This window comes from Aspergillus lucknowensis (genome assembly GCF_044049455.1).
Source record: "Aspergillus lucknowensis strain CBS 449.75 chromosome Unknown BJX67scaffold_32, whole genome shotgun sequence".
NCBI lineage: Eukaryota > Fungi > Ascomycota > Eurotiomycetes > Eurotiales > Aspergillaceae > Aspergillus > Aspergillus lucknowensis.
Window position 1 is genome coordinate 297,199 of NW_027263576.1, and position 24,867 is coordinate 322,065.

General features: G+C 50.8%; 10 protein-coding genes across 10 annotated transcripts; 4 read left to right on the top strand and 6 right to left on the bottom strand.

Annotated features, from left to right (window-relative positions):
* Positions 1 to 581: 581 nt before the first annotated feature.
* BJX67DRAFT_358900 (U6 snRNA-associated Sm-like protein LSm8) lies at positions 582 to 1,797 on the bottom strand. Its single transcript, XM_071029606.1, has 2 exons — positions 1,448 to 1,797; positions 582 to 1,381 (listed from the first exon to the last, which is right to left on the bottom strand). Exons 1-2 carry the CDS (start codon positions 1,470 to 1,472, stop codon positions 1,110 to 1,112), a joined length of 297 nt encoding a protein of 98 aa, XP_070884421.1. The 5' UTR covers positions 1,473 to 1,797; the 3' UTR covers positions 582 to 1,109.
* A 107-nt stretch (positions 1,798 to 1,904) lies between these two features.
* On the bottom strand, positions 1,905 to 3,766 carry BJX67DRAFT_358901 (putative proline-rich, actin-associated protein Vrp1). Its single transcript, XM_071029607.1, has 2 exons — positions 3,365 to 3,766; positions 1,905 to 3,303 (listed from the first exon to the last, which is right to left on the bottom strand). The coding sequence occupies exons 1-2, from the start codon at positions 3,485 to 3,487 to the stop codon at positions 2,038 to 2,040; spliced, it is 1,389 nt and encodes a 462-aa protein (XP_070884422.1). The 5' UTR covers positions 3,488 to 3,766; the 3' UTR covers positions 1,905 to 2,037.
* A 36-nt stretch (positions 3,767 to 3,802) lies between these two features.
* On the top strand, positions 3,803 to 5,215 carry BJX67DRAFT_358902 (uncharacterized protein). The gene has a single exon (XM_071029608.1). It carries the CDS (start codon positions 3,845 to 3,847, stop codon positions 5,096 to 5,098), a length of 1,254 nt encoding a protein of 417 aa, XP_070884423.1. The 5' UTR covers positions 3,803 to 3,844; the 3' UTR covers positions 5,099 to 5,215.
* BJX67DRAFT_358905 (60S ribosomal protein uL1) lies at positions 5,216 to 6,291 on the bottom strand. Its single transcript, XM_071029609.1, has 4 exons — positions 6,183 to 6,291; positions 5,930 to 6,107; positions 5,638 to 5,831; positions 5,216 to 5,572 (listed from the first exon to the last, which is right to left on the bottom strand). The coding sequence occupies exons 1-4, from the start codon at positions 6,199 to 6,201 to the stop codon at positions 5,310 to 5,312; spliced, it is 654 nt and encodes a 217-aa protein (XP_070884424.1). The 5' UTR covers positions 6,202 to 6,291; the 3' UTR covers positions 5,216 to 5,309.
* A 1,900-nt stretch (positions 6,292 to 8,191) lies between these two features.
* BJX67DRAFT_358917 (uncharacterized protein) lies at positions 8,192 to 10,926 on the bottom strand. The gene is made up of 6 exons (XM_071029610.1): positions 10,607 to 10,926; positions 10,405 to 10,555; positions 10,260 to 10,350; positions 9,791 to 10,199; positions 9,627 to 9,717; positions 8,192 to 9,579 (listed from the first exon to the last, which is right to left on the bottom strand). The coding sequence occupies exons 3-6, from the start codon at positions 10,284 to 10,286 to the stop codon at positions 8,565 to 8,567; spliced, it is 1,542 nt and encodes a 513-aa protein (XP_070884425.1). The 5' UTR covers positions 10,287 to 10,350; positions 10,405 to 10,555; positions 10,607 to 10,926; the 3' UTR covers positions 8,192 to 8,564.
* Positions 10,927 to 11,438: 512 nt separating this feature from the next.
* BJX67DRAFT_382932 (uncharacterized protein) lies at positions 11,439 to 13,600 on the top strand (the record flags this gene model as incomplete). The annotated part of the gene is made up of 8 exons (XM_071033328.1): positions 11,439 to 11,681; positions 11,740 to 11,768; positions 11,818 to 11,857; positions 11,908 to 12,208; positions 12,261 to 12,374; positions 12,424 to 12,749; positions 12,798 to 13,190; positions 13,247 to 13,600. The coding sequence occupies 8 exons, from the start codon at positions 11,439 to 11,441 to the stop codon at positions 13,598 to 13,600; spliced, it is 1,800 nt and encodes a 599-aa protein (XP_070884426.1).
* A 1,373-nt stretch (positions 13,601 to 14,973) lies between these two features.
* On the top strand, positions 14,974 to 15,764 carry arfA (putative ADP-ribosylation factor; the record flags this gene model as incomplete). Its single annotated transcript, XM_071033329.1, has 4 exons — positions 14,974 to 15,121; positions 15,237 to 15,481; positions 15,547 to 15,612; positions 15,672 to 15,764. The coding sequence occupies 4 exons, from the start codon at positions 14,974 to 14,976 to the stop codon at positions 15,762 to 15,764; spliced, it is 552 nt and encodes a 183-aa protein (XP_070884427.1).
* Positions 15,765 to 16,245: 481 nt separating this feature from the next.
* Positions 16,246 to 17,484, bottom strand: BJX67DRAFT_185804 (uncharacterized protein). Its single transcript, XM_071025247.1, has 2 exons — positions 17,327 to 17,484; positions 16,246 to 17,265 (listed from the first exon to the last, which is right to left on the bottom strand). The coding sequence occupies exons 1-2, from the start codon at positions 17,327 to 17,329 to the stop codon at positions 16,426 to 16,428; spliced, it is 843 nt and encodes a 280-aa protein (XP_070884428.1). The 5' UTR covers positions 17,330 to 17,484; the 3' UTR covers positions 16,246 to 16,425.
* An 847-nt stretch (positions 17,485 to 18,331) lies between these two features.
* On the top strand, positions 18,332 to 21,606 carry BJX67DRAFT_358958 (DUF3405 domain-containing protein). Its single transcript, XM_071029611.1, has 2 exons — positions 18,332 to 18,745; positions 18,809 to 21,606. Exon 2 carries the CDS (start codon positions 18,908 to 18,910, stop codon positions 21,323 to 21,325), a length of 2,418 nt encoding a protein of 805 aa, XP_070884429.1. The 5' UTR covers positions 18,332 to 18,745; positions 18,809 to 18,907; the 3' UTR covers positions 21,326 to 21,606.
* Positions 21,607 to 24,340, bottom strand: BJX67DRAFT_358959 (putative flavin-binding monooxygenase). The gene is made up of 5 exons (XM_071029612.1): positions 23,222 to 24,340; positions 23,065 to 23,171; positions 22,472 to 23,007; positions 21,945 to 22,398; positions 21,607 to 21,871 (listed from the first exon to the last, which is right to left on the bottom strand). Exons 1-5 carry the CDS (start codon positions 23,829 to 23,831, stop codon positions 21,746 to 21,748), a joined length of 1,833 nt encoding a protein of 610 aa, XP_070884430.1. The 5' UTR covers positions 23,832 to 24,340; the 3' UTR covers positions 21,607 to 21,745.
* Positions 24,341 to 24,867: the final 527 nt, after the last annotated feature.

Consider the following 24,867-nt stretch of genomic DNA (forward strand, 5'->3'; position numbering starts at 1 on the left):
GTAAATAATAGCTGATGAGAGGGGTTGAAGAGGTCGTCCAGCGACCTTGTAGCAGTAGGAAGATAGGAGGCAAAGGAGGAAGCAATCGAAGAAACAAGGGGGAATAAAGCGAATAAGCACAGCAAAAAAAGGAGGGGAGCGAATGCAGAAAAACGAAGCAGAGGGCAAACAAGAATCGTGGGGGTGTGAGAAGATAGGAAGGAGGAATTGTGAAGGTGAAGAAGGTTCATGCCAGGGGAAGAACCTCGGAAGACTTCCTTTTCCTCCTAACTATAGAACCGCCAGCGGGGCTCCCAGCGCTTGAGTTGGCACCAGAGCTGTCACTGTGCTGATCATTTGTCTGAAGAGGCGGCCCATCCCTAGTGCTGAGGATTCGAGAGGATAAAGGCATCAAAAGGATTTGTACAGAACACTGATGGTTAGATCGTCCCCTGGGCCAGCGCCAACTCATCTTGCAATGGTATAAGACAGGGCGGGCACTGAGCAGTCGCCATCAAACAAGACTCAAAGCCCCCTTCTCCCGCTTGACTTTAACAGTTAATGCCCCATGATGGGATACCACTTTGGTTCAAGAGAGGTTGAGAATAACTGGACACAGAAGAGTGTCAAGAGGATAACATACTGTATTTTGCCCCACAAAGATTGCTAAAGTCTCAGGTGCATAAGTTTCTTCTACCATGGCTTCTATCTAACCCCCACGTCACTGCTCAGCATAAAGAAACCATAGCAAAGAAGCCCCGGGTACAGCCCTATCAGTTTACTTCCCGGGAGACCCTAGTATAATTCGAATGCATGTATATACCCTAGCCTCTTTTCCATCTCACAATGCTGCATGTGCAATCCATACATGCATGGGGAATCGCCGACGCGGTCTTGCTGGTCTGTCATGGACGGACCCCCTTCCTCTCGCCGAACGATGTGCGACTAAAACTTCCGTCTCGGGCGTGAGCCGGTGCGCCATCCCACGAAACGAAGTGCAGAAAGAGGAAGCGCCTCTGGTCGACCACGGTAACAGCCCTCCATCACTCCAATCGGCTGCCCAAGTTTGATAACCGGACCGGTCTGATCTCGTAAAGTAGCTCGTATTACTAGTTGAGAAGAATCCTCAATCATGCATTCTTCGTCCCGCGCACCACCTCACCCTTTACTTTTGTCCAGTCGATATCCTTGTCAATTGTCTCGTCTACTTCGCCGCATACTACCACATTATCACCTCGGATTAGGTAGAGACCGTGCTCAATTTGTGAACTGGGCTCGGGGTCGTCGGGCGTTCGAATGATTCGCTCTATTGTGTCTAGGAGGACTAGATTTGTGAGTTGGTCTGTTGAGAGAAGCGTTCCGAGGAGAGTCCGTCCGTCGACGGTGAGTATGAGGACTTTCTCTGTAAGCAAAGGTGGATAGTCAGTATATGAATATCGGTCCGGCATCGGCTCAGTGGCAACCATACTATTGATGTAGGAATTGATAGACATTGTGAGGCGTCTTAGAATCACGGAGGGGTTCGGCGATAGTAGACAGGGTAACGAGTTCAATGGAGCCCTGCTGCGCGTCGAGGATCCTTTAATTCCTAGGTATCACGCGCTCGACAGAGATCTCGTGTTCGCGTCTCTGGAGTTCACGGCCAAGCAGTTCTCAAATCCTTGCGAATGATCACTCCTGGCGTGCGTCTTTGGCGATGGTTGTGGATCCTCGGTTCCTGAGCTTGTTGAAACGGATGAAAAAAGCTCACCTTTGATGGGAGTACGGAGGAAATTGCTTGTAGGCTATCACCTTGTGTTGGAGGAAATCTAATGCGTAAGTTACTGGTGTTGATGCTTCCCAGTTCTCCACGGGTCTGGAGCTCCACGCGGTCACGTGATAGATTCACTGGATCTGGAGAATTGGAATTGAAGTAGTATAAAATGGGTTCACGAGGGTTTACGACTGTGCTTATGAATCCTGCACACTATACAGCTGCAGGAAAACTGGTTTCGTCATTGGGCTCACACTCAGAGCCACCATTATGAAATTCAAGCTACAGTATCAATCCCTACCAATCTAACCGCCTAATGCGCTAAGATCTAACGGCACACTACTCCCCCTTCCAGCACGATAGCGCTTCACGCCTCCCACAAATGGTCGCGGTTTTGGTAGTAGTCCCTCATTCTGAAACTTGAACCGCGTATCTTCTACACGGCTGATTCCATGTGAGCGCGGGCTTAGAGCGCCTGATCCCGGTGACGGCCCGCCGTTCGAGAGAGTATAAGCGCTTGGAAGCAAGCTGGAACGGTCCGGAAGATGGCTTGGGTGAGAGTCGTAGGAGTACGGTCGGGATGGTGGCTCACTCGGTGGAGCGGAAGCGGGAAGAGATGGAGGCCCAGATGAAGGCGCAGCGGGAGGAGGTGGAGGTGGTGCCGAAGGGGCGGACGAAGCTGGCGGCGCTGGTGGTGGAGGCGGGGGTGCTGAAGGGGTGTGATTGCTGTGTCCAAGTGCATTCCGAGCGGCTTGGATTGCCAAGGACGCGGGAGAGGCACCATTCGGCGGTGGCGGCGGAGCTGGAGCAGCAGATGGGAGGGGTGGAGGAGTAGACCGCGCCGGTGCGGATGGAGGAGGCCGCGGCGCGGCTGCGGCAGGTGGGGGAGGGGGTGGAGGTGCGGCTGGGCTGGCGGCGGTAGGCGGAGGGGGTGGTGGAGCGGGAGCTGAGGGTTTTCGCAACGATACTGGGGGTTTTGATGAACCTGGTAACGGTGGAGGGGCGCGTGTGGGCGTTTCAGGCGCTGATTTGGTTGAAAAGTTTGAGATCGTGGAAGACGGCCTTGAGCCTGGCCGCGGCGGAAGTTTCCTCAGATTCGCAACCAATGGATTTACCGGCGGAGCGGGTGGGGATTCCGTGGAAGGGGGTGGTGGAGGACGGGCTGCTGGGATCTTTGGAGCAGACGCGGCGGGGGGTATAGGCACCCGAGCGCTCTCTGAATCCGAAAGATATGAGGACGATTCCCGGTTGGCACCAGTATCTACACCACCCCCGCGACTGCGCAACTTTGGCATCCCCCCAGCAAAAAGGCCTGCAAGCTGAGTGGCCGGAGCGGGCGAACTGGCATCGCTTCCGGGGCCCGTATCACTGTTACTCCGCAATCGATTTGCTCCTTGCCCAGAAGGAACCGGCGGAACAAGCCCACCAGCAGGTTTGGGGACAGGAGGTGCGGCTCCCAACGAGGGACCGGATGATTTAACTCCCCCACCCGATATTTGCGGCGCAGATCTATCATTGGTAACGGTTTTCTTCAGCCGCGTACCTTTTGTGATATCTGTGAGTAAAGCGCTCTACGAAAGGCAATCAGTGGCTTGACCTTGGGAAACATCAAAGGCATCTCACGAGGCTCACCCTATCTTTTGCGTCCGATTTCGACGGTCTCGCTGGGAGGCTGCCTCCTGGAGGGGGAGGGGGAGGGGGAGCACCACCACCGGGCGGCGGCGGCGGCGGCGGCGGAGGAGGTGGTGGAGGCATTATCTGAGGCTGACAGACGGAGGAGGGACGTTGTGATGTTGAAGCCTGAGGACGTCACGAGACAACGAAGACCGTGGGTTTGCTCTCAATCGTGTAGAGGCAAGAGTTCCCTTGGAGGGGGCCTGGCATATATCCTGGTTAGGAACGCTTAAAGAGCTAAAATAGGTAATCACAGGAAGGAAACGTGTAGTTGAGTCGAAGGACAAGAGATGATGACGGACCAAGAAGCTGAGAGATGTGGCGGTGCTGTGAGTAGGCGGCAGTAATTCTCCGCCTCGTCGCGCATTCAGGGCCATTGTTGCGCACGACCTTCTCCGCTGGAGTACTGCATTGCGACAGAGGCCACAGTCGTTCCAAATGAGGAGAATTGCATTGAGAGGCCAAAGGCCCTCCAATACTGGAGTACTCGTTTGTGAATTCTGCCAGCTGTCTGCGTCACCCGTCCTCTGCTATCGATCTCATTCAACGCATGGTCTCGGGTCAACCACCACAGTACCCCGCAGCCAAATTGCACAGCTTCAGTCGAAAAAAGCTTTCGGAACTCATTTGACACTATCTTTGGTTGTAAAGCGATACGCGTCCACTTTTCCTCAACGAACAGCTTCACCCGACCTTCACACGGCTTTGAGGGAGATTGAGAGGGCTTCCGCAGAGCTTCGAAATTCACAGACGGTGCCATCCAACGATGCAGTGGTACAGCTTCTCCAAAACTGTCTGGACGTTGCCGACGCCATTGTGCGGCCGGATCGCGCCTCTAGGACCGAGGATAACGAAATATCATCTCTGCTTAGCCTCGAGGAGAAGAATAACTCGAAGAAACTGTCCAAGTCAACAAAAACTATGCAACAGTCGTCAGCGGACAGCCTCTGCCGGATTGTCCATGATTTACTGACGGACAAGAAAATATTCTTCTCGCCAGAAACATTAACTTTCTATGTCAAGATTCATACTCTACTCAAACGTCCGGAACGGTTTCCGGAGATCTTCCACCTGTATGCCAACAAATCAATCCCCGAAGAGAACACCATCCCGATCAAATACCTCCGTCCGAATCCGAAAAGTATTAACAGTGCCGTTCCCGTTGAATTGGCAAACATGGCTCTCGATGTCGCGATTGAGCAACGAGACCTCGGTCTCGTTCTAGCGATCATTGATAACACCTTCTGCACGACCGCGTTCCACCGCGCAAAGATTTTCAAAAAGGCCGCCATACCACTCGGAATTCTCGCGACTACACCCGCCGCCTGCTACGCCGCCGCCTCCTGGGCCGCCACTTTCCAGAACACAATGGAGCCGAGCACGGCAACGGCGATCGCATTCGCCGCCACGCTTGCATATGTCGGAGGTACGTCATCAGTCGGATTATTAGCCATCGCGACGGCGAATGACCACATGGAGCGGGTTGTGTGGCTTGCTGGTGTTCCTTTGCGACACCGCTGGCTGCGGGAAGAGGAACGTGCTGCGCTAGATAGGGTTGCCGTTGCCTGGGGGTTCAAGGATGTTTATATGCGCGGTGAGGAGGAAGGGGAGGAATGGGAGAGTCTGCGAGAGTTTATCGGCATGCGGGGGATGATCCTGGATAAGACGGATTTGATGCAGGGCATGCAATAGATCTGCGGAAGCTTCAAGTCTCTGTATCATACGACGCTAGGTTGCTGTACAATATACCGGTTGAGGCTGTACAGGTTTCATAAGTCATTCGGATAAAAATTTTAGGAACGAAGAGTGAGTTACATTTCAGCTAACTAATGCATACATAATCCCACTTCTAAGTTCCCAACAGATATGATTTTTTGGTCTCCATATGGGGAAAAAATAGCATCTAGTAGAGACGCTTGGGGGGAGACATGGTAGCCTTGATGACAAGGGAACCAACATTCTGCCAACCCTTCTTAAGCAGAGAGACCAGGTAGTTGATGGCCAACATGATGTTGGCGACAAGCTCGTCCTGGGTCATGCCGACGTTGCCAACGGCAACACCAAGGCAGAGCACCTTCTTAAGCTGGAACTTGATGGTGGACTTGACCTCGGTGACCTTGCTGGACATATCCTCGTTGTGGGAGACGGGGGTGGGGAATTTACCAGCTAGAGAACGAGTCAAAACACTGTAAATAACCTCCGGCAGCTTTAACAGAGCAAAAAGAACATACCCTTGGAAAGGCCGGGACCCAATAGACGAGGAATCTGCTTGATGAGACCGTCGGAAGCAAGGAAAGCATCGTACTTGCGAGCAAGCTTCTTGATGAGCTTCTTGTTCTTGTTCAGCTTCTTGAGGTCATCGGCAGACATGGCGTCGATGCCGTGGTGCTTGGCACGGTCGAGATCGTGCTGGTCACCAAGAACACTGTATCCTCCATCGTCAGTCACGTTGTTGATTATGATCCACCTCCTCTTCTCCTTCACTGATGATAACCTAGGCTGTAATTCGATGGTCGAACGTACCAGATGGTCATGTTGGGGCGAGGCACGGTGGGCAGCTTGATGGTGCCGGAGAAACGCTTGTCACGCTGGGGGTCATAGTTCTTCAGACCGATCTGGAGCTCGACGGTCTCGAGGAAGTTCCGCTTCTTCTCATTTGTAGAGTACTCGAGCAGCTGCTCGACATTCTGGCGCACTCCGGCTGCAGCAAAGCGAAAAAATCTGTTAGTTGGTGATACTCAAGATCGGGCATCAGCACGTAGATGTCGAAACATACCGACTGTGATCTTGGACATGTTGCTGACAGTCTTCCAAAAGAACCTCTTTCAAAATCCTTATGGTGTGGCTCTGCGCTGAATGTTGCTTGACAGCGAGGAAAAGAGCCTTCGACGGCTTGATGGTGGCTCAGAAAATCGGTCCCCGCTTGTGGGTGCTGGACCAAGCTAACCCAACCTGGTATAGTGGTGCCCTAACCTTAACGTATTTCCCAACCGAGCGGATCACCCAACCGAGCGGATCACCTCCTCGATTTTCAACGCGCCGTTCAACACGTTGAATTCAAACCACCACCATGCCACCAAAAGCGCGTCAAAGTCGTCAAAAATTGGTTGAGCAAGAGGGTAGGATCCAACTTGCTATCAAAGCTTTAAAAAAGTCCGAAATTCAGGGTATTCATTGTGCAGCAAGGGCTTTTAAAGTTCCCTATACAATACTCAACAAACAACTTCAGGGTCGACCTTTTCGCGTAGAACTCCGCGTAAATAGCTACAGGCTTTCTTAGCTTCAAGAAGACTATTTAATCAATTGGATAGTATCTCAGGATACACGTGGAGTCCCCCCAAGGCACGCGCAGGTCCATAAAATAGCTAATCTTATCCTGCAAGCAGATATAGCAACTCTATCTATATCTATTGGAAAGAACTGGGTCACAAACCTTATTTAATACCATGAAGAAGTCCAATCTCGATATACAAGGAAGTATGATTATAATCGAGCCAAATATAAGGATCCTAAGGTTATAAAGGGGTGGTTTAAGCAACTCCAGCAGGTCCAGATTGAATATGGCATATTAGATAAAGATATCTACAACTTTGATGAAACTGGCTTCGCTATGGGTCAAATAGTAACTACTAAGGTAGTTACTAGATCTTAGATGCCTGGAAAACCTCACCTTATTCAACCTGGGAATCGTGAGTGGGTGATAATAATCAAAAGTATCAATTCAATGGGGTGGTCAGTTCCTACATGCATTATCTTCAAAGGAAAGGTTCATATTAAGGGATAGTATAAAGAACTTGCCTTGCCAACAGACTAGAAGATTGAATTAAGTCCTAATAGTTAGACTACAGATAAGATAGGCCTCCAGTGGCTTTAAAAGGTTTTTATTCCTGCAACCAGTAGCTGTATAGTTGGCCGATATCAATTGCTTATATTAGACGGCCATGGAAGTCATCTTATACCTGTCTTTGATAAAATCTGCAGCAAAAACAATATTATAGCTATTTACATGCCTCCTTATTTATCACATCTTCTACAGCCTCTCAATGTTGGTTGCTTTGGTCCTTTGAAGTCTATATATAATGGTTTAGTTGAATCAAGAATGCGCTTAGGGTTCCACCATATTGACAAATTCAACTTCCTAAAGGCCTATCCCATGGCCCGTACAACTGTTTTTACGCCTCAAAACATTCAAAGCGGCTTCGCTGCAGCTAGTATACAGCCATTTGACCCCGAGCGAGTTCTTGACAGGTTGAATATCATGCTTGCTATACCAACTCCACCTGGGAGCCGTGATGGGGGCTTTATAAGCTCCTCAACGCTAGCAACATCTCATACAGTTCACCAGCTACAGAAAAAAGCATCTTTGCTTAAAAAATTACTTAAAAATAGTTCTTAAAGTCCTCCAACACCTTCGAAAATGGCCTTACAGCAAGTTCTAAAAGGCTGCGAGATAGCTCTATACAACGCTGCCTATCTAGCCTAGGAAAACCACAAGCTCCGCGCGGAAAATAAGAAGGCGAGGCAGAAAAGGCGCCAGTCTAAACGCCAGATACCTAATAATGAAGGCCTATCGATACAGGAAGGTAGGGACCTCATGGTGTTGAGAAATGATCAAGAATGTGAGGTAGGGGGGTCTTCAACAATGTCTGCAGCTCAACCTTCTAAGACGCCAAGACACGCTCCACCAACCTGTTCAAACTGTAATATTCAGGGCCATATTAGAACTAGATGTCCTGCTCCTTTAGTTACCTAATTTTAATCTATATCGGCGTTGGTTGGTGGTTGAGAATCGATTCAAGTTCTAAAAGCGCGACCGAAATCGAGGAGGTGATCCGCTCGGTTGGGTGATCCGCTCGGTTGGGAAATACGTTATCGCTTTTCCATGACTAATCGTTCTTTTTCGGGTTGCCAACCAACCCGACCAACCCACCCAACCACCAGTGGGCGTGACCAGCCCATCTGAGCCATCGCAGATCTTAGGTCAGCCACGAGGGAGTAGAGACTGAGGAGCGAGTCAACAACAGGACTACACGGCGACGTTATTTAAATATGAATATGTATGGATATAGGTCATGTATTGAACTTTGGCGACGACTTTGAACCTCCATGCTCAGTATATCGAAGCGTCCTCCCTTAAGGGTGTTGCAATTGGGAACAATTAAATGAATGTCCCAGGAGGAAAGTCGATCTCAAGATGTCCCCAGTCCCAGATCTCGCCCAACTCGCCCAGGTCTACGGTGGATAGATCAGCCAGTCCGGCATAACCATCAACCGGATCTGAAGGAAAAAGATCCGAAGGCGGAGTGGTAGACAGCCCATGATCATATAGCTTCGATGGAGATCCGGATGTTGGAAAGCAAGATAAAGGGTCTGAACTTCCTAGCCAAGCACGCAGAGTCGAAGATGCCCCATTCGAGCTCTGAGATTTGGAGTCCGAAGATACTGAGTCCGCGGAACTCGATGGGAGAAAAGCAGCGAGCTTCTTCAGGGCCGTGTAACAGACCATCCCAGTTTTAGCGCGCTCTGATTGCCGGGCAAGCTCACTAAGGGTTCTCGGGATTGCTTCCAGTATTTTGTCGCGTTGAGGAAGACTGCCATCTTCATCATGTAGTATTGCCGAGCATAATAAGGCGGTTGTGTCAAACATGAGGAATGGCGCAAAATGGAACTTGGCATTCATTGGTAATATATGCCTCAGTAGGTCATCACAAGCTCGAAGCAGCTTCAAGGCATTTTCGACGGCGGTCATTCGAAGTCCCTTTTCCATGCTCGAGCTGTTGGTGTTGAAATGTTTTGTGAGGCATTGTTTCAGTGGCATCAGCATCATCATATATCCGATGATGTGTAGTTGAAAGCGTTGCAGCTTGAGAAAATGGTGGGTAGCATCCCATCGGGTATCAGGATCCAAAATAGCATAGGCAGAAGGAAAGGAATCGAACCACTTTTCAGTTTCTTGTTGGATAGACATTGCTTGATTTGGAGATATGACTCCGCTCATTACACCTGGTATCTTCGTTATCGAAAGGCCAAGCTGGCATTGCAAGGCCATGTGGGCTATTGGGGAAGGGGCCCCTGGATGGGAGTCGACTAATTCCAGTTCCATGCTTGGCAGTTGAAAATTGCAGCAACTGCTGCTGACTATAAACGGGCGGGATAGGAGTAAAGACATTTGCCTTGAGATATTAGGACGAGATTGGGAAAAGTGGGAGAGATGATGTACCAATCCCAGGCGTACAAAATGCACCAAAGTCTCCTCCTCATCTCCCGGTCAAAGTCGGAGAATTTAGCGTTTGAGGTAACCCGATGCATACCTTTTGGGGTATTTCAGTTGACAGAATTGGAGCCGGTCCAATATGATGTGATTACATGAATGAAGTGACGTACCTTGTTCTTGAGCTTCGTGAATAGCAGTACTTAGGGCATGCCATGACTCCACGAAACGTGCTTCTGTTTTGTACCACTGTGCTGTAAGGAACAACTGCTGTACTTGCCATAAGCCACCTTTACCGGGAGCTATAGCACTACTCAATTGTTTCGCCCTACTGTGATAGAGCACAGAGAGATGGTCAATGCTTTTTCCCAACTCATATTCGAGTTTTTGCCGTGTGTCATCATCAAGGTAAGGTGCAGAGCATGCGAGAACACGCAGTAATAAGCACGTAAACTCTGGCGAAAGCGGCAGACGCTTCGCTTTTCCAGACCACCAAGTAGAATAGTCATGCATAAAAGCAGGGGGGGTAGAGAGCATAGTACTGATAATTCGTGTTGTTAAGAAAGTGCTGTACGAGGATATCTAAAAAACAATAAACTAATAAATAGGGCATCAAACTGCACTGCTCAACAGGAGACGTACCTGCGTAGGGCTTCGGGGGAATAGCATGTAGAGCACTCTCTATTTCGCTGGATGGAGTGGCTTGACGATCCGACAGAATCGTAGCCTGATTCTGTGAATCTAGTTAGGCCCTTACACAAATGCCTTATCAGTCTGGAGAACATACGCCAACTCTCTGGGACCCGTCTTGAGGATCCGACAGGTACCCTAGCAGTCGAAGATCACCATGATCTAAAGCGATATGCCCGGCATACCAAATATCCCGGGGAATCTCCCTTTTAAAACCGTCGTCAGGGCGTTGACGAATCTCCGGTGATCTGCCCACCCATGAGCTTCAAGTGAGGGAGAGAGATCAATGCAATGTAGACCTTGTTCTGCGAACCGCCGAACTACTGGCTGCCCTTGCAGCCTTCTTCGGGGCGTATTTACATAGGTGCGCAATTTTCTCGCCTGGCAATGACTGCAAGGCCATTGCCGGCTACACTGTTCATCAAGGCGTCAGACTGGGCTGTACTGAATCGAGGACTTCTTTAGGGCGTTTACTTGCCTTTTGTTTTCGCCGTTGGCACTCTGTACATGAGGTAGCCGGGCGGACTAGGGTCAGTTTAGAACCATTCGGTCCGGCCATTGTGGGACGCAGTATTTATCCGAGAAACTCAGGTGCTGTATCGGAGCTTTTGGTCTCGCTGTTTGAAGGATCATCGAGCAGCTGGTTGGTGATCCCTGGCTGTCCTGCGTCATCGCCAAGACCGATACACGTGACCCTCCTTGGTCAACCACTTGGGTGGCCCCGAATGAATGGTTCCTGGTTCTCGGAGTAAACACTTTCCATTGCTCCAGAAAGAGTTTCGAGTACGTTCTGGGGGTGAAAGACTGGGCTGAAGCAGTAGACCGTGCGTCGCGGGAGCACTGCTATTCATCAGGCATTAGGCTCGCGATAAGGATGTTTTGAGTCTGGCTTGAGGGTCGAGAGGCTCTGCGTCGGGCGCTCGAATGACCGCGGTCATTTCTCCCCAGCAGCTGATCTGATGTGGACTGGTTTCCATCACCATCCCTGATCCCCGGTCAACCCTTTAAGACTTAATTTATCTCTTTGCCGCCCATGCTCTGTTCCTCCTCTTGCTGCACTCATAAGGATCCGGTTCTTTCAGACTATCAGGGTTGGCATGCATCTCGCCCAAAAAGTGGGGACTCGTCAGCATGTCGGAGCCTTCGCCAGTACGCAGCTTGATGACAGCCCAGGAGTATTACTCCAGCTTTCCAGGAAACTCGAATATTCCTCAAAGATTTTGCAACATTGATGAGGAGCTACACTTCCGGAGCCAACTGGCATTGTTACGCAATGCCCAGACTCGGAACTTTGTGTTGGATTTTGGCAACGAAGACGCTTGGTGCGCTGTGAATCTCGAGCAGGATGATATAACGGCCTTGTTGACCCACAATGTATCCATCCAGCAACGTCCCCATCTCACTACCTGATCCAGAACTGATTTACTTGCAGAAACCAACCCGTTTCGGGACGCGATGGATGTAAGTTTTGCACAATGTCTGTTGATTTCGAATAGCTGAACGTTTAAAGCAATATATGGACTCCGGAACTACAAAAGGGCTTGATTAAGGTGTGATAGATTGGATACCACTGCTCTAATTACTCGTCTGACAGTTAAAGACTATTACGAGCTACTATGGTGTTTCGGAACGACTGCAGGGAATGATGTGCACCGATCCCGTAGTCCGCCGGCCGTCAAAGCCGGTAGCTCCGACTCAACCCCCAAGGAAGAGCATCCACTCCAGAAGTAGTCCTCAACCGGCTCGTGCCCAACTATACGGAGACCTCGAAGATGGCCTTGCCTTGAAAGATTTGCCAAGTCCCGAAGAAGTCCATGCTGCAGCCTCGTTCGGGAACCTCACGTTCGGCCACGTGGTTGATCAGATATGGCATTTTTGCTCCACTGATTATGGCCCTAAATGTATGTCATGCTTCTCAGCGTCCTATGAAGCCTCGGCTGACATGTCGGCCAGATACCTGTATTGGGTACAATTCTCTCTATGTAATTCCCCACTTCGACATGCCAAATGGAGAGGGACTGCCAAATGGAAGGCGGCTATGGTCATGGCTTATGCTATTTGATGACGGTATGTTGTTGATGCTTTCTGGCGTATATCTCTTGTTGACTTTTTGTAGGGACTGTTGTTTCAATACAGGAGAATCCATTTTCTGAGTCGGCAAAGCCATCGGAAACCGAGATGAAAGCCGTTACCGCAGTATCCCGCAGAAATATACAGTTGATCTTTGCAGGCGTATCTAAACAACATTCTGCATCTTCCGAACACGACTCCCTTGTCACGATCAGAGTCCGACCATTCCACGACACAGGCCCTGACCTCTCAAGTATAAAACAGGATGACGGTCCAAGCCTTCTCTTTTTCTACATATTTGACGACTGGGTTTCTAGTTACGGGCTAGTTGCAAAACGTGAACATGCATATGGAGTGGCTCTTGATCGCTTGGTATGATCGCTTCTTTTGAATGGGGAACACACATTAACTCAGACACAGAGATCTAGCATGCTGAATAAACCCGTGGTTGGCTTGATTGATGAGCTGCATTGGTTGGGAAGGCAACTTGCTGTGCTCAAGCGCCTTTACCAAAGCTACGAACTCATAATGACAAGAATCCTTCAGAGACAGCGGCTGCTTCATGATGAGGCCCGCTCCAATCAGCCCAAGCTCCCGTTTGGGCATACATTCACTGATATCGAGATTCACGAACTACGGCAAATGACCCTGCAGAGTGGTAAGAGTAGCTCAAGTGCTCCAGAAACGTCTGTTGGTGTTCGTTTAAGCCCGCCTGCTGTGGCTCGATTTGAGAGATTGCTGGATCGGATCAAACTCTATTGTCTATCTGAGATCGACAGTTGCTTGACAGAGAAAGAATCTCTTACATTTCTTGTGCGTTGCCGTTGTCTCCTTGCTCTCAGAACTTAGTGCTAACAATATCTATGCAGAACTTCAACTTGATCGCCCTTAAAGACTCCCAAGCCGTCGAGAAACTGACGAGGATAACGATTCTGTTGGCAAAAGTTACCATCCTATTCCTTCCTGTGAGTCTGATGACCGGTTATTTCTCAACTGAGCTCGAGGGAGTCAAAGGAGTGTACACCCAAGTTGAATACTGGGTGAGTTTTACGGTGATTACGGTGTTATCCATCGTGTTACTCGCCCTCTTTGGGTACATCAGCGACACCGTCGAGGGGAAGACGATATATCGGTCCATGTTTCGAACATACTTCCGCAAATCCCAGGGCATTCTCTTTGGTCGCCAAGGAAATATCAATGCGGATTCAAATACTCCGTCGTGAATGTTCGGCACAGATGATTTTGGGTTTTGCGATGAGCATCGCGATGAGTCCGGTAATGAAGCCTCCGCTTTCGGATATGATTGTATGGTTTCATGCAGAAGATGCCAGAGAGCATTCTTTCGTCAGGTTCAAGGTGACCATTGACGCGGTGACTCATTGTATGTTTACTGACTCGCCGGGTTCGGCATCTATCTTCGAGGATATAATTGTGATTAGGCAGCTGAATTTCCTGTGAGCAAGGCATTATTTTTCTCCTTTCCCTTGTCCTTCATGATCCGCACTGATGGCTCAGGCCTGGCCACCAGATGGCAGATCACATGACGAGATGATTTTCACATGGGTCGAAAATTTTTTCAATGTACTGGAGATTTTGAACATTTCCTTATAGAGGAATATCACGAGACGTGGCCCTTTGCAGCACGAGGTGAATATTTAACATGGATTACTGTAAGCATTGACGCAAGCTGTCTCAAATAGGTTGTGGTGTTGAGAGCACGAGACAGGCATCTCGGCGGGAGCCATTCGAGTCGATCCAACGGGATCGGGAATTGAAAGACAACCAGTGGGAGCCTATTATCGGAGCTGAAAGAACGGCTCGTATCTGGGCCCTTTCTGGAGGCCACTTGAGGGATCAATGGGCGTCACTCCTGGAACCAGTGGTGACTGGCCCATCGAGGGGAAACACCGTGTCCTCTTCTTGGTAGGCAGAGACGTTGGAAAAAGGAAAGATAAATAAGGAGGGGAGCCGAGCAATGAAGAGCAGTCAATTATTCCGGGGTACCAGGGGTTTAAGTACTGTTTCCAGCCTCCTCCGATAGCTATTTGATCAGGTTCTCTCTTTGTTCCAGCACGAGGCTGCTCCGTCTCCCAATTCGTCGTTCAGCATTATTGTTGCTGAGTGACGGAAGCTACGCCGGCGGCTGAATTTCTCGACCTGGCATTTCTGGCACCCAAAAATTCCACACCTCGACAAAACAGAGTCCAGTCCTGCTGTTTGACCTGTCCAACCGTTTCATCATCCTCACGTCTTCCCCCTCCAACGCCTATCTTACTGGTAAGTCGCTCCCTGTCGTTTTCCTACTGCTCGAAATTTTTCCTCGTGCTTTCGCCACTTCGTCGAGCCCGATGGAGATCGGTTCACCCCTGATTCCCACACGGTGGTCTCCTGGCGTGACCACCTCACGCCCTCCATCCGCCTTTTCATCCCCCATTCCTCCCAGCTGCGCCGGCCCTGGCTCTCTCTTCTCACCTTTCATCATCGGACTCCCAACCGCACTCGCTTCGGAAATCCTGGCTCTGAGTTTTCGGATTATCGATTGATCTAACGCCGCCCTTTCTCTAGACTTTGAGAACCTGCTTTCGCCACCGCCAACATGGGTATTGCCATTTCGAGACTGTTCGACAGGCTATGGGGTAAGAAGGAGATGCGAATCCTGATGGTCGGTCTCGATGCTGCCGGAAAGACCACTATCCTGTACAAGCTCAAGCTTGGTGAAATTGTCACCACCATTCCCACAATTGGTCTGTCGTCTCCTTCCCTTGCGTATCACCAAGCCATATGGCTCCGTTGCTGGTTCAATTATATCTGTGCGCTCCCGAATAATGTGAAACGCTAATTGGGGTTGGCTGTTTGCAGGTTTCAACGTTGAGACTGTTGAGTACAAGAACATTCAATTTACCGTGTGGGACGTCGGTGGTCAGGACAAGATCCGTCCTCTCTGGAGACACTATTTCCAGAACACACAGGGTATCATCTTCGTCGTCGACAGTAACGATCGCGACCGTATCGTTGAGGCCCGGGAGGAATTGCAGCGCATGTTGAACGAGGATGAACTCCGTGATGCCCTTCTCCTTGTCTTCGCCAACAAACAAGATTTGCCGGTACGCACACCCACAGTCTATCGATGACGCTCTCGACCGGATACTGACCTGAACCTTACTTCTAGAACGCTATGAGCCCCGCTGAAATCACCCAGCAGCTCGGTCTCCAGAGCCTCGTTCGTCGTCCCTGGGTAAGCTGAGCCATTCTGGGGTTGTGCTATTAAGTGATTGGCTGACATGTCTGCAATAGTTCATTCAATCTACCTGCGCTACGACCGGTGATGGTCTGTACGAGGGTCTTGAATGGCTCGCTGAGACGCTGCGGAAGACTGGCCGCGATTAACTGCGGCAGCCTACTGTGATGAGTGAATAGATACCTGAACTTTTGACTGGGAGTTGGGGATGATGGATGGGGAACTGGGGGGCCGACAGACACCTCGTATAGGGAAGAGATGTGCTACTCGGTGGTGCTTGTATGTTTCCTAACGGCTCTTTATTTCCTCTATGCTATTAGTTTTCCTTTTTCTCTCCAATCCTGGCGCCACCCGTACGATTATCCTTTGCGCCTCAAAACAATCGCCCTCATCCTTTCCAATTCGCCCACATTTCTTTCCTATCTCTCTCTTTTCATCTTTCGACGTTAAATACGCATGATTATCGAAAGTTCGACCTCAGCATCGCACTACATGATACAAGGAAGGACTCTGGTCGTTAGACGGCACATGTGTTCAGCAAGCTTGGGTTATGGGCTGTGGTTCCTCGAAAATGTAGAATTCTCTTCAGTACCATTGAATTAGATACACTATTTTTTTTTTGCTCTTGTCTTCCGGGTTTTAACCATTGAATTTAAAGCGTATGCTTGCTTAAAAACAACCATGGCACGCAAACATTCTAGACAAATTACCGTGGCCTTCGTCACTCGTCTTCATCGTGAATCGTCCGCTCTCTCATAACCTCAATCCAACCCCCATCACGAAGAGGTGTAACTATTGCTCGACTCGATTTCATCGCAACTCCTTCCCGCCAACCCACCATACTGCAGCCCGGATGATCTCAAGAACACATTCCAGCTCGTCTTCACCCCGCGGCGCATATATCATGACGAATCCCGGGGGCACGAATCTGGTAACCCACCACCAATCATCTCTTGCCAATGGGTGTCGTTCTCCCCAGCCACGCTCGAGAACAAGTCGCACATCCGCGGGGTGGAGCGTGAGATGGAGGCTTCCGTCGCTGGGGTGGGAATGGCACACCTCGCCATTGCAGGTGATACGGTGTTTGTGGGATTGCAATTCCGGGTGGAGGGTGGGGTTTGTGTCGGTGGGGCTGGGACTCGTGGTTGGGTCCGTGATACGACAGAACATTCCTGTGTTATGTTTTTCGAAGCATGAGGTTGCCATGTATAGTGCCCTTGGATGGGTGTTGGCGAGACGGCGGATTTCTGTTGTGAGAGCCTCGTACATCGATGCTTCGGCTTTCTGCGTCATTTGGCGCTGTGGCGCGATCCCTACTGTAGTGGGGCGTGGACCGGAACGTGCTGGGAGGGTGGTACGGGATAAGACGCCGTGTTTTGGACTGAGCGTTGGCGGGATGGAAGGGGGTGCAAAAGGGTCGCGGAGTGTGACGAGGCGGAGGATACAGATTCGAATATACCCTGCTGGGGTTGAAGGTGTACCGCCGGGCCCAAGGGCGAGGAACGCATGGTAGTCTTTGCGCACCGAGTTTATGAGGTATAGGGCGAGGGGAAGGAGCAAAACAAGGACGAGCTGGGCGCGGAAGAGGGAAAAGAGGGCAAGAGGGAAATCCTCTTGCTCTGGGTGGGATAAGAGGAGATAGCCGCTTGCCTAGGGTACAGTGAGTTTGGGATTTGTGCAGTCGTACGAAAGTGTCGGGGCCGGGACGAACCATTTCCAAATGTTAGGGTTGGTAGCTGGGGTAATGAAGCTGGACGCTTTCACCCCGAAGGGCGTTTGATTCTCCAGAGCCCTTTTTCAAATCCATGTGGGCAGAGATGGGTGTGGTGGAAGATCAGGCCGCCCACCTGGGTAACCCTTGAACTTGAACATATTGAGAGACGGCATACGTCCAATCCAATCACATCGCACTGCAAATTGGCAATGCCGCTTAGTTCGAAACATGCTTTGTTCCTTTCTGGCGGCTTGGACGTGGGAATGCACATCTCGGGCAGCACCCAGAGGCGTCAGCAGGATGAAGGTAGATGCCGGTTGCATGGTTTAAGGCGACCTGCATATTGAGTTCTAGGCGCTTTAACCTCGCGGTGGAAGTAAATGGGATGTCTTGCGACTCAATCGAACATGTGGAAGGGCAACGAAGCTTTGCGGGACATCATGAGCTGACGTCGGAGCAACTGTGGGGGCTTCGATGGCCAGGGTGCGGAGTGCAGCATCATCGAGGGTTCATTGGCGAGAAGGAATGGCTTTGTCCGCAGACACGGAACTGGATTATTGCAAGGCGCAAGATAATACCAAAACCAGATCGGATGTGCAAGGCCATGCCGTGGATTATTCAGACGTTGATCAATGGAAATGTACTGAGGCTGGTTGAGTCAGTCACAAGGAACGAATGCCTGCGGAAGGAAACCCAAAGCTATTTTGAAACCCAGCGCCTGCTTTTGTGGTTGATCTCGTGAGCATGGATCAAGTTCGACCATTTGTGGCATACTTCGACATGCTCCCGTCAAGCGGGAGAAGAGTGCGAGTGGCTTGAAGGAAAAGCTTCTCCATGAGTTTGTGTGATGGAGTGATCCAAGCCTGAGCCACAGCACAGGACGAAAGCCTCAGGCAGAAATAATACTATACCAATATTGGAATAGTGCTTTTACTGCGAGGAGAGTGGAGGAGTCGCCCTGCTGTCGCCATGGTTCTCGCTCACCATCGCAAAGCTGTCGAAGTCAGGAGATCGGTAGGCTCGAGAGCACTTGACGCTTTCTTCCAGTGCGACTTTGGGGAATTTGACCATAGGCACTTCGGCATCTCAGCAAATGGCCAATCGGTCTCGTGGGACGGCTTGGCCCGCTGGGGGAACAAGTGGTGGCCATCCCTCCGGCAACGGGCAGGACAAACAGTTCGTTTTCGCAGGGGACTTCAGGTTGCTGTGCCCCTCTTTTGTTGATGATGAGTACGTCTTTCTCAAGAATGAGAAGCTGAGTTCCTCCTGCCAGTGTGATAATTTCCCATTTATTCTTCGATTACCGTCGCTCGCGGTTGAGGTCGCCTTTTGGCGTCAGTACTCCTCCGCCTGTTTGGTGTCCAAGTTATCCACCACATCAATAATTTACCTCAAGAGAGGCCATCATTACGTACTGTGAGGCTTACCTTGGAATGCTGGCCCTGAGAAGTAGCTAACTTGAAACTTCGCCCTTTTAAGCATTGCAATCTTTTCGAAACCTACAAGACGTTGATGTTTTCCATTTGATCGCGTCCCAGGCTCATTACCCTCCATGGGCATTACATCAACCATCACGAGATGAGGTTCAAAACGAGGGGAAGCTTGCCCGAGCACGGCGCTTCACCTGGCCTACCGGGAACCCGCAACGACACGATAGACATTGAGAAGCAATATTCTCGACAGGACTGCCATTATCGGAACATGAGCCATAGTTCACTGGAATCGGACAGTGGCGATGACTCGATAGCGTCTTCTTCATCTGCAGCTTCATACTATCCCATGCTGAATACGGCAGCTACGACACGGCGCACACGCGCCACGATCGGCTTCTATCGCATCCCTCATCGAATCATGAGATGGCTCTGCTTTGCACTTTTCGCTGCCCTTTTGCTTTTTATCCTAACCCTCTTCCGATTTACTCTCACTTTGTCAACCTCGTCAGCACCTCTAGAGCTACCCAAGGGTCCATCAAGACCGCCCCAATGGGAGAGCTTCCCTTTCCTAAAGCGGTACCATGGGGGCATTCGAACATTGGTTGCACGAGAAGAAAATGTGCCAGAGTACCCGAACGATGACCCCGAAGGCATTACTTCAGACAAAGATGTCAACTCAAGCACAACAGAGACCCAGTCACGGGATCAGGCCTTGCAGTTTACAAGTTCAGCTTTTAATCCTTATCCAGAGTATACTTCCCTGGAGTATACCGGAAAATACGGTGTGAAGCGCGACTGTTTTTTGGACGAAGATGAGACCCTACGTATTCCTTTAGTTCACTCCTACCCTGGCGTTCCCCGTGGCTTCCCAGACGCTGTGCTGGGCTCCAATGAGATGCTGGGTATTCAAGACGACGTTTGCTTCGATCGATTTGGACGGCTTGGTCCATATGGCTTGGGATACAGCGTACGGAAAGGTGGCACAGGTGCAGGTCTGGAAGGCCATAGGGAAGGTGCCGAGCGAATTTGGGATGATTTCCCTCCGGTGGATTTCAGCCGAGTGAGCTGGGCCGCTGCGCAGAATCGATGCATGGCAATCAACAGTCATCGTTTTAAAACGGACCCTTTCGTATCTATGATGGTTGGCTCTCCCGACCCAGAGGTGTCGACTGAAACATTAGAAAACCCAACAGCGACTCCCGAAGGCAAACAGGACCGCTTACCGCGGACAGCCGTAATTATCAGGACATGGCATGATTTCCAATACACCCCAGAGGATATCTTGTACCTGCGTTCTCTGGTTTCTGAGCTGTCCCTCCTCTCCGGTGGCGAATACACAATTCATTTCCTCATCCATGTCAGAGATACAAATCTACAGATCTGGGCCGACGACGATACCTACGACCGTGTGCTCAAGGAGGCTCTCCCCGAGGAGTTTCATGGGATGGGAACTCTCTGGTCTGAGCAACAAATGGCGCTCTTATACCCTGGGCTGGAGGAAACGTGGGCTCGTGGTTTATCCGTTCACGGCGTTTACCGCAGTACCTTCATGCCGATGCAGTACTTTGCTTACCGGAACCCTGAGTACGATTATTACTGGAACTGGGAAATGGACGCGAGATATACTGGCCACTGGTATCACCTATTCGACAAGGTTGTCGATTGGGCTCGCCAGCAGCCGCGGAGGGGCTTATGGGAAAGGAACGCTCGATTCTATGTTCCATCTATACACGGGTCATGGGAGGACTTCAGACAAATGGTCCGTGTGCAGACAGAGATAGGCACAAATAGCCCAAACAACCTGTGGAGTGCAGGGTCTAGCCATGACTTCACACATGGCGAAAAACCTACCCAACAACAAGGTGATAAGTTTGTTTGGGGCCCCTTACGCCCCAATGAGCAGGATACCCTAGAGGCGGAGGGTGAAGGTATCCCCAAGACCACGATGGAGAAGGATCGGTACGAATGGGGCGTCGGCGAGGAGGCCGACCTGATTGTGTTCAACCCTCTTTACGATCCTGAAGGGACGACGTGGCCCCTGAAGGATGACGTGACGGGGTATAATCGGGAGGACGGTTTACCACCACGACGAGCTGCGATCATTACCGCCTCACGCCTCTCGCGCAAGTTGCTGCACACCATGCACAGGGAGACGACTTTCAAGCGCCATACAATGTTCTCTGAAATGTGGCCCGCCACTACCGCGTTACATCACGGGTTCAAGGCGGTTTATGTACCCCATTCTGTGTACATTGACCGTCAATGGCCCACCCGGTATCTTGAGTCTGTCTTCAATGCGGGGCGGAATGGGGCTTCGGGAGGTGCGCGGACTTCTGTGTTTGGGGATCGGGAGCATAATTTCCGTGGCACGACTTGGTTCTACTCTGCCGGTTTCTCGCCAAATCTCTGGAGGCGGTGGCTGGGTTACAAGGTCGACAACGACGGTGGTGAACAAGAAGAGCTTGCTGGTGAGGGGCGAATGTGTCTACCTCCGATGCTACTTCATCCTGTAAAAGAGGTGGAGATGATCATCGACGACGGCGTGGAAGAAACTGATGATTAACATGGGGGCACTTCCAGTGGACCCTGACTCTTTGAAGACCTCCTTCATATATTGGCGAATCTACCTTGATGGTAGATTGATGATCGGACATATGACCTTTTTTGGGTATTAGGAAGATATTTTGTTATGTATATGTATGACTGACGCGAAAAGGCGGCGCAAGGGCGTTTGAGCAGCAGCGAGAATGTCGACTCGACATTCTCCCTGAGTTTAGGAACCAAAGCGTCATACAGCTTTGATAAGAGGTCAGAAATGCTAGATTGTTGGAGATTTGCAATAGATTAATCTGAAAATAGAGCTGTATGTTGCCTACTTATACTGCAGCAGGTCTTTGTGTTCTCTATATTGCAATTCGATCTTGATACTGCAGGCAGCTGTAGTTTTCTACTCTTCGTCACGAACCCACTTACAGGGCGAATCTCACTGGGACACCAACCCGGCCTCGATCGCTTTGATCTGCAACGCTAAGAACTTAGAGTAGATTCGGCACAAGGCGAGGTTGCCTCCCATGTACCAGAATCCGGGGTGGCCACTTGGCCGCCACATCTAAAGAAATCTTCATTAGTTCCCTGCACACCTCTAAAAAATACAAATTGGAAATAGCAAAGAAGAAACTCACAGCATTCAACTCCCCCTCCCCGTCCAAATCCCAAACATCCTTGCACCGATCCGCCACCTTGTCACCCAGCGTCTTCCGCACAGTCGTCCTCATATTATCGTATCCCGTTGCAAGAACGACGATATCACTCTCAAGCTCGCTGCCATCTTTCAAAATAAGCCCGCGCTCGGTGAACTTCGAGATCCCGTCTGGACTACGCTTGACTTTCACCTTGCCCGCTGCAATGAGCTGGCTGCAGCCGACGTCGATGTAGTACCCTCCGCCGCGGGTCATGTAGGCGCGGGAGATGCCTGCACCGTCGATTCCGTGGTCGATAGCGAAACCAGCGCGTTTGAGACCCTCCATTATGTCCTTCTCAGCTTCGTAGACGCGTTTCGTGAAGTGAACGTCTAGGGCGAAGCGGACGGGATAGGGGAGGGATTCGGCGACTATGTCGGCTTCTTCGGTTGGGGGTCTACAGTCAACTGAGTCAGTAATGTGGGACGATGGGACTGATAGATGAGGACAAAAGGCGCGAAGGGACGTACCCATTCTCCTCGTGGAGACCTTCATGCATCATGAAGATTCCCTTGTCGGCAGTGATCACGTATGTACCACGTCGCTGGAGCATGGTTACGTCTGCGCCGTTCTCATAGAAGTTCTGGGCGATATCGTGCCCGCTATTTCCTGTGCCGATGACGACGACCTTCTTACCCTTGACCTTGTGTTGAGATGCATCGGTGTGCCGGATTGCGTGGTAGATTTTCCCCTTGAATTTCTCTTGCTCTGGGAAGGTTGGAACAAGAGGCTCACCTGAGTGGCCGGTACACCAGATGAGATGTCGAGGACGCAAGATGCGCTCGGTGCCGTCGCATTGGGTTACGGTTACAGCCCATTGTTGCTTTTCGTCATCGTATGTAGCGGCCTTGACGCTAGTCTTGAGCCACACATTAAGTTCCATGATGCTAGCGTAAGCTTCGAACCAGTCGCCGAGTTTATCCTTAGGTGTGAACTCGGGCCAGTTCTTCGGGAACGGGAGATAAGCCATGTGTGTGAATTCAACAGGGTCGTGGGTGACGAGAGTCTTGTAGAGTGTTAGACAGGTGCTTATGTGGCGGCTTCCCTTCATAGATGGACATACCCTGTAGCGGCTCCTCCAATTATCTCCAATCCTCTCATGTCGGTCAACGATCAGGGAGGGGACACCGAGGGACTGAAGTCGAGCACCCAGATTCAGACCTGCCTGGCCTATACGGCTGGTAAGCGAGTGCGGACTTCTCTGGAAAAGGAATACTCACCAGCACCGACAATGAGAGCTGCGGGCTCCTCGTCGTTGAAGAGAACCTGTCGTTTCCGTCTCTCAATCCAAGTCCCTTGGCTCAAACCCCCAGGCATTGTTTCAGTTGTACCATAGGCTCTTCTCGCACCAAGCGGCTCCTCCATGTTCTTCAACTCTTGCAGAGAGGTATAGGTTGCATAAGCCCTCCAAACACGCGCATTGTCCTGGGTGAGACGAATGACACCAGACCCGCGTCCGCTGGCTGTCTCGAAGAAGAACATTGACGAGATCCAGGTTAGCCCTGGAGCAGGGGATTCCAGTTTTGCCTGGCACTTGCCCTCATGCTGGAGGCGGAAGGCCGAAAGCTGGGCACGAGGCTGGTTTTGAGTCAGGAACTCTTGGATTCCGCTGAGATTCTGAATGGTGCGAATGTCCCAAGTCAGACATAATATATCACGCCACCACGACTCCTCGTGGAAGAGCTGTGATAGCTTGGAGAAGTCACTGGCTCTTAACAGAGCCTCTAGATTTGTAAGCCATTGCTGTGCAATTATTCGGGGCTCTGGTGCTCGGTATATCGTCGGCGTGGAGGGGAGCTGGATGATGTATTGATTCTGAGCCAGAGACATGACCGATGGCCTCCTCTCGGTCTTCCGATTTGACTTGCCGCCGGTTGAATTCAGATCAGAGATGGGGATGGGGTCCAGGGGCTGCCCAGCACCCAGTATATATACTTTGGGAAATGATCCAGCGACACAGCTCCATCGCGTGAGGCCGCCGGAGAGGGTCCGAATGACCAGGTGATGGGTCTGGATTGAATCATGAGCGCATTATTTAGCCACGACAACGGTCTAAGTTGGAGAAGACGCAGAAGAAAGAAGTGGGCTGGTGGTGGGGTTGCCAGCGCGAAGGCATGCTGGGGTTCCCGAGGTCACTGAAGGGAGTCCCGATGGGGCAATTTTACCGGGAATCGCTTGAATTCCCTTATTGGACAGGCTCTGGCTAGGGTTCTTTTCTTCGTCAGTGTCAATCCATGCTTCTTCTGCCATTCTCCTCCTCTTGCTTTGGTGGCTCAAGTTCGAGGACATTGCATATAAGCCCCTTCGGGTCATCGGAGATCAGTTGATCTGAATTCACGAAGCCAGCCCGAGAGTGTACTCGGCGAGTGTCCGAATACTCCGACCAGTCCATCTCTCATAATGTCTACGGCTGTCGCTCGATCCTGGAGCGTCTGAAGCAACCAGCTGCAAGATGCCACGCGTTCGCCGTGGCGATCGAGTTGGGATCCCAACCTCACGAGATGTCAGCCTCACCCACTATCATATTGTCGATCAGTCTAGTAACACATGGCTTTGTCGAATTGCTAAGACCCGATCGGATCATGTTGTCATACTTCTCACGCCCTCGGTGCAAGAGCAAACCCCGCCCTATCGTAAGGCGGTTGGGAACCTTTCCCTTCCTGTGAACAATGATGCTCAACGGACGATGCACGAGGTCACACTTCCGACATTCACTGTTGACACGTATTATTTCTGGACGCTAACAGGCGAGTACATGTGTCCCGGGCTCAGGAACGCGTTAAATGGACATGGAGATTCATATACTAGCCTTTGTGACGAGAGGGTAATGTGAGGAGCGCCCACGGACCTGCCCGAACTCCTCGGT